Raw genomic sequence first — 7,747 nt, forward strand, 5'->3', positions numbered from 1 at the left:
TGCAACCGTGGTATCATGCCATCTAACTCAATTAAAGTTTTATTTGTTTGTTGATTTATTTATTTAATTAATTAATTTTTTGCATTAGCCTATAAAATTGATTAGTTTTCATCAGCAGAATTCTAGCTGAATTACAGTCAATGCCTTGCCTCTCCCTGCTTATAACCCTGACGGCATCTCATCTAGCTTAATTATTTACTTTTTCGTAGATTGGGCAGCAGTTTGAAAACAAAGATTTGACAAATATGAAGCAGATGTGTTATAAAAAAAAATTAAACTAATTCTACACGCAATTTAAATTAATTAAGCAGTTTCCAGTCATGAAGATTTGTCAATTTAATGATTATTGGATATATTTAATTATAAATTAAAGAAGATTGATTGAGCTTAATGTCTCATATGAAAATGTCTAACTTTTAGTCTGATTTCATACTTTTAGGGAAATGTTTGGAGGGATTTTTATATTGAAGTTTTTAAGCTTTCATTTTTATGGTTTTTAACAGTACGATTAATTAATTAATTAACTTATTTAAATATCATACATGCAAGGCGGTTGTTTTTAGTGACGATGACCTCTGAAAGTCTACGCTGACGTCGCCACCCCTTTGGCTGAAAGTTGTCAACGATATACATAATACAACAGACGATTGTGATTGTGCTGACCGGATTGTCAGAATATAAAAACTCCACTTCTGTTGATTTCTCAGCAATGAATTAATTCCTTTAATTAATTAATTAAACTGTATTCGCCGTTGTATATCACGGTTCGCCTTTCTAGACTCAAAAGAATTCAAACTACAGGCTTATCAATGGGAGGTTCGTATAAATTGTCGAAATTTAATTATTAGCACGGCTTCAAAGAAAAACAAAGCATCCCGTACTTAATAAGCATCAACATAAAGAAAATATACATCTTTATCAATAAATAAACCCATGAAATATCATAAATGGCACACTATCCATGGCCAGGACTGCATACAAAATACACAGGGTTGCTACAAAAATCCTTTCGCAAGCAAACAACTCACCCAAAATATCAATATTTCACCTTTTTAAAAAAATATAATTGTTTGCTTTATTTGTTTTTGCATGTGTGCACATTACAAACCACAATGAAAGAAAACATGCAATTGAATTCAGACTGTCAGACAGCTAAGAAAGTTTGTCCAGTTGTGTTTCATCTTGAGTCACATAAAAACTGATATTTTATTTATTTTGATGGTACTGGTTTTAATTTGGGATGATTAAATCCCTATGAACCATTATTCTCTTAAAACCTTTTCGATTAGGACTTACCATAAGCAGTACTAGAAGTTTTGATTTGGATTAAGTTAATAAACTATATCATGCGATTGAAAATTGAAGATCTGTGGGTGATTATTCTGTCAATTTTACTTATAAAAAATTTCATAGTTCTAGTTTTTGCTTCACAGGCGAAGATATCTTTGGCAGATTCTTTTGTTCAAAAGTTTCTTATCTTTAACTGTAAACAGGCATGTTAGTTTTTGTTTCTTTCGTAAATCTTCTCACCTCATTCTAGATGTAGTTTTGCTGCTCAAGTTATCTTTTCCAGATTTTATTTTTGCTTACTTTATGCATACATTTTTGGTGACACTGGTCAATTGGATGCTTGAGTTGTTGTAATAATGTATTTTTAAGCATTAAAAAAAAATACATTAAATCTTTTAAACATTTTGCAACGAATATAGCCAACACCCAGCTAGCATTGCAAACCAACTGTGTCGGTCCAAATTAAAGGCCAGTTTTCCAAACGGACACTACATATTCAACTAAGGGAGTTAGTTGTGCTTTTTATGACCCCATAACAAATCTGAAACCAATGCTTCAACTGCCAGAAAATCTTTCAATGAACTCTGCAGAATTGGTCGCAATATTAAAGGCACTAGAATATGCAAATCAAGAACAAATTAGGCACACGGTGGTCTGCTCATTTAGTAAAAGCAGCTTTTAAAGTGGAAAAATTAAAAGGGAATGAGAAAGGTTTTATCACGGAGCATTTAGTAATGAGAATTCTCCAGTGTATCCAAGAAATACAGTCAGATGGGCTGGAAGTTTCATTAGTGTGTATACAAACGCAAGTGGGGATAAAAGGTAATAAAATAGCCGACAAATTAACCAAAAAAGCAAACGGAGTCTGGACTCACATTGGCCATACCAGCTCAAAAAAAGACATAAAAAGATCCCTACATTTGACTCTTCTCATGGACTGGCAATTGGTGTATTCATCCGCAGGAGCAGGCTAATTTTTTAAGAGAATTTTCCCCTTAGTAGGACGAGAGCCTTGCTACTGTGGAGATCACTACGATATGGCGCAGACCACGACCATAAATAGAATGCTGACGAATCATGGGCTATGTGGCGACTATCTCAATAAGATAGGAAAAAAGGAGTCACCTCAATGCCAAGTGTGTGGTTCCGTGGAAGATCTTCAGCACATCATAATGAGATGCAAAAGATATAAAAAAAGAAAGAAGTAGCATCTTAGGAGAAGATATAAACTATGAAATTCTGCTTTCCTCATACACCAAAACAACATACAATAAACTATAAATTCTTGTGCAGTGCAAAAATAAAAATATAACAAGAGAAAATAAGTGTTGTACATAAAGTTAACCAAGTAATAATTATTTTGTTCAAAAATGGTTGTATATATTAACTATACCAAATAAAAAACTTAAAAAAACATTTTTAAATTTTTGTATAAAAAATATTCATAGTTAAGATGCAGTTTTTGATCAAATTTAAATTTATTTTGCCTTTGTTGTAGATTTTGAGAAACTTCCTCTTCTACTTGAGAATTTGCAAGTCGGAAATGACAATGCTGAAGTCATCGAATCTCTTGATAACCTAATATCTCAAGTTAATGATTCTGAAGCAGTTGAAAACATTGGTAAATTTTATATCTGTAAAAATATATTTATAAAAAAAATAAAAAAATGTCAATATTTAAAAAATTCGTGTTTATTTCTCAGATATTATAAAATGGGCAAATGAGGTGTCTAATTTTCTCACATGCGGAAATATTGAGATAGAAACTAAAGCCGCAGAAGTCATAGGTGACCTGTGCAAATCTGAAACGCCTAGGGTATCTCTCTCGAACAGCAAAGTCATAGTGCCGTTGGTCGATCTCATGCGATCGAATGACAACAGAGCCAGAAATCAGGCCTGCAGGGCCGTAGGAAATATTTGTTTTGAAAATGGTAATCGCTGTTTTAATATTATTTTATTTTTTGTTTTTAAAAACGATTCAATTTGCAGTTGAAGGAAGGAGTTGTTTTCTCCAACATTCCGGTCTGACAGTAATGGTCGATCTGTTGAAGATCTGCGCTCTACCTGAATGCGATCTGAACCTTAGAATGAACGCCGCTGGCTGTTTTATAAACTTCATCATGGGCCAAGAGAAATTGTACCCCAAGGTAATTTTCCAATTCTTGTTTTAACGGTATCACACATTAACATTATTTATTCAGCTTGTCGAGCTTGGTGTTGTGGAAATTTTATGTGATATACTGACTTATGGTGTTAGTACGAAAGAGGCTGAACAGACAGCCATCCATATTTATGTTACTCTTTGGCTAATGACTGACTCAGGTAAATAAAAAAAAAAGTATAAAACTTTTAATCATAACTTACAAAAATTTGTATAATTATTCTAGGAACTGAAATTTTCATTAATGAAAAGCTTTGTGGTGTCACTGTAAAAATATTAGAAGAATCAACTAATGGTGAACTGAGTGAATTATGCGTCGAGCTGCTTCATAGGGAAGCAGAAAATGGTAATTCTATTTTATTTATGCTTTATTTTTTAATATTAAACAATTTATTTTTTTTTTTTTTAGAGGATGTAAGACTCCATTTGGCAAAAGCAGGCCTTTGCGAATTACTGATAGAATTGATGGAGAAACACAGCAGTCTGGTTGATGATGATGAAACGAGAAATCTGTTAAAAATGGCCTGTGATCTAATCATTATCATTTTAAATGGAGGTAATTTAATTATTATTCATTATCAAACTAAAAGTGTTGACAAGTTTTCTCTGATTTTTTATTTTATGTTTTTAGTAATTATTTTAAATCCTTTGTTTTTTGGAACACTTACACTTTGCCCCATGCAATTTTGCAAAATTTATTTGAATGGAAGGAGGAACACTGTCTGGTGCAATTTTTACTAGAAAATAACGAGGAAATCTTGGCCTGGTGCAATTTTCATTAGAAAAGAATAAGGAAAACTTTGCCTTGTGCAATTTTTATTTGAAAAGCATGAGGAAAATGCACTGTGCAATTTTTATTTGAAAAGCTTGAGGAAAACTTTGCCTTGTACAATTTTGTTTGAAAAGAATGAGGAACATTTTGCTTCATGCAATGTTTATTTGAAAGTAACAAGGAAAACTGCTTTGTGCCATTTTTATTTGAAAGAAATAGGAACGTTTTGCCTTATGCAATTTTTTTTTATTCTCTTCCATATTTTGTTTTATTTTTGTATAACCATTACTTCATAGATAAACTTAGGACATAAATGGTCAACAATCACTTTGTGTTATAGATGCGAGTATGCAAGTTGCTTTTGGCAACGGCAAAGGAAAGGTTTTTGAAGGCATGATTTCATGGCTTGACTCTCAAGATGACGATCTTCAAGTGACAGCTGTATTGGCCATAGCTAATTTTGCCCGGACTGGTAATAATCAATAATAATAATATAATTATGTCGTTATTTGTTAAATTTAATTATTTTTTTTTAGACATGCACTGTACACAAATGGTAAGCCAAGGGGTCAGTAAAAAACTTCTCAGTATACTGTCGCAAAACAACACTTCAGGATCAAAGATCCGCCTTCAGCACGCCTTGCTGAGTGCTTTGAGGTATTAAACTTAAAAACGGTCAGAAAAAATAAAATGTTTACACTTGCATGTTTGTAGGAATTTGGTAATACCGTCCGTCAACAAAGGGATCGTCCTTCAACAAGGCCTCCTCCAGGCGCTTTATCCCATGTTTAACATTCCAACCTTTCCCGTCGTTTTTAAACTCCTCGGCACCTTGAGGATAGTCATAGACGGCCAACGTAAGCCAATTTTGTTAAAATAGACCTTAATTTTAATAATTAAATAGAATAAAATAAAATATTACAGAGCATAAACTGTAAATAAATATTTTTTTATTGATTTTTAATTAAGCTATAGAATAAGCAAACTGGACAGATATTTAAACAAAAAATCTTTAATAATTTTACTTGCAATACTAGTGACAGGTACCTACTAAAGATGTTAATTAAATTTAATTTTAGAAATGTCTGCTTTTGTTTTAAGGCTGACTTTTATGTTTTATAATTTTAAAGCTGAAGCTGCTTCAGAATTGGGTAATCGAGAAGACTTGATTGTAAACCATGTGGTGCCATGGTGCGACACCGACGATCATCCCGGTGTACAGGGCGAAGCTTATCGCCTTTTGGTCTGGATTATTAAAAATAGCAGGTAATTTAAAAAAAGGTTTTGTTTAATTATTAAAAATTGTTTTAATGACTTAATTCGTCACATCAGAGATAGAGACGTAATCGGCAAACTTGTATCCTGCGGAGTCATTGAACGCTTGGTAAAAATGACAGCAACCGAACATGTAATCATGCACGGGGAAGCTTTCCTCGCTTTGAATTTAACAATGGCGATGAGAGGACAGGACGCGACGATGCGTCTTTTAAATGCAAACGTAGGTCAGGCAATAACTAAATTCCTCGCTTCAACGCCAACGAGGGAGGTCTTTCACAATCTTTTAGCTTTCGTTGGCCAACTCGTCAATTCTAGTATGTCTTCTAATTTCCAACTGACGTGTATATATGTATATATGTATATATATATTTGTGTATTTCAGGCGAATTGCGTAAACACCTTTGTGAGGCCGGAGTACCGAAGGCTCTGTACTCGACGATCCTCGGTGATTCACTAGCCGACCTCCGTGACCAAGTTACAAGGCTGGCGACGATGTTGGACAACGGCTGAAGTTTTGAAAATCCCGCCAATATAGATTAATACTTTCATTAGGCTTTATGGAACAAAATATTAAACGTACTAATTCTTTGCGGAAAGCGTGCGACCGTTGCACGTCTGTGGGAGCTTTGAGTTGTCTTTTCTCCAATTCTCTTTACTGTTTTAACTTACATAAAAGTTCTAGTGTGAACTGTGTGTCGTCCTAGCTTTTTGTGAGCTGCAGTCATTCCTTGTTACACATATATTTAAGATTTAATTATTTTAAATATGAGCTTAGATTTTTTTTTTAAATAGAAATTTTCAGATTTTTACTATCAGGCTGATCCAGAAGTGATTTTATGTTCGAATCGACCAATCAAATTGTCAATTCAGTCATTTTTATCTGTGAGTAAATCGAAGAAAATTTCTTTTTTCTAAGCATAAAGAGTGAGAATTTGTTTTTACTTCATACAGTCTGAAACTTTCACTTTTTATCAGCTTCAAAATGAAATGCAATTTAAGTTCACACATATACCATTGAAAATGGCGTGTCTTTTAATAATGCAATTGTTTCAAAGGAGAATTATCAGCCTGCGAAATGTAAAGAAAATATGTACAGCTATTTTTATAAAATTCATCCTTATCTTAAGAAGCATAATTTTGCGATCAAAATACCCTGATTTGAACACACATATACCATAAAGACATAAAAACATTCAGTTAATTACAATTTTGTCTAAATTAAAATTTATGCCATACCTATACATTTTTAAATTTTAAAATGTATTCAATACATTTTTTATTTATTACCTTTAGCTTTATTTTAGATATTCTTCTTAGTATGGAAAAAACACTGCAGGTATTGATAGTTCCTCTTTGAATAGATATAATTATCATGTTATAGATTACTTATAAAAAAATATATATATATATAATGTAAATACACAATTTAAATATTGTATTTAAATAATTAATGATTGTGATATTTTCTCCATGTTGAAAGCTTTAATTTTCAAAAATAAATAAATTTATGGAGTTATCTTATTTGCTTAATTGCTCTGATAGCATAAGTTAAACATGTAGCACTGTTGCTGTTCAATAAATTCAATAATGGCTAAGGCAAAATTTAATTAACTCTTTCAAATTAAACTAATTCAGCGTCCTTTTTACATTCACTAATGGCAAGCCATCATGAACAACCAAATCTGGCGACAATCGTAGTCTTGTCAAAGAAAATTTTATTGGTTTCAGAATTTTATCTAAGATGATTTTATTTTAGGAAACTTTTGAAACGATCCTCACGCTTTTATGCGATTCGGTTAACGCTTGACTGTAATTTTAAACTATGACAATACTTCTTTAAAATAAAACATTAGCTTTTTAATACCAGTATTTAATACGAGTTTTACTACTTTTCCCCTATCTATACTTTAGCACATTGATTACTTTTTCAAGACTATGTGAACAGCTGGAAGACCTTGCTATGTGTGTAATAGCATTGTAATGTTGAGAGCTTTAAATATTTATCTAAAATAAATTGACTGTTTTCTTTTTATTGTAATTAATTGGATTAGTGCATTACTGTAATCTACTTTTAAGTCGGAAGATTTACATTGGTGTCTTATTTGAAATGTTAATAAAAATGTAATATTCTTTTTGTTTCCTTCATTGCCTACCTTTGTGCCTCATGTGAAAAGGAAACCAACAAAAGAAACAATTTATATAATTTCATAATATAATTCTCGATATTAGAAAAATAACTAAAGTAG

General features: G+C 32.0%; 1 protein-coding gene across 1 annotated transcript; it reads left to right on the forward strand.

The window, feature by feature from the left end:
* Nucleotides 1-603: 603 nt before the first annotated feature.
* LOC106667637 (rap1 GTPase-GDP dissociation stimulator 1-B) lies at nt 604-6,049 on the forward strand. Its single transcript, XM_014395711.2, has 13 exons — nt 604-816; nt 2,789-2,911; nt 2,994-3,221; nt 3,280-3,437; nt 3,492-3,612; nt 3,678-3,797; nt 3,861-4,007; nt 4,564-4,695; nt 4,760-4,880; nt 4,938-5,080; nt 5,354-5,489; nt 5,556-5,815; nt 5,884-6,049. Exons 1-13 carry the CDS (start codon nt 810-812, stop codon nt 6,009-6,011), a joined length of 1,824 nt encoding a protein of 607 aa, XP_014251197.1. The 5' UTR covers nt 604-809; the 3' UTR covers nt 6,012-6,049.
* The last annotated feature ends 1,698 nt before the right edge of the window (nt 6,050-7,747 follow it).

Source organism: Cimex lectularius, unplaced genomic scaffold (assembly GCF_000648675.2).
Source record: "Cimex lectularius strain Harlan isolate CLEC.00 unplaced genomic scaffold, Clec_2.1 scaffold74, whole genome shotgun sequence".
NCBI classification, from domain to species: domain Eukaryota; kingdom Metazoa; phylum Arthropoda; class Insecta; order Hemiptera; family Cimicidae; genus Cimex; species Cimex lectularius.

Excerpts from the sequence above, each read along its gene's own strand:
- LOC106667637 (XM_014395711.2), top strand. Across the intron at positions 3,613-3,677 it reads TTGGCTAATGACTGACTCAG|GAACTGAAATTTTCATTAAT; the intron begins GTAAATAAAAAA and ends TAATTATTCTAG. Across the intron at positions 5,816-5,883 it reads TGGCCAACTCGTCAATTCTA|GCGAATTGCGTAAACACCTT; the intron begins GTATGTCTTCTA and ends TGTGTATTTCAG.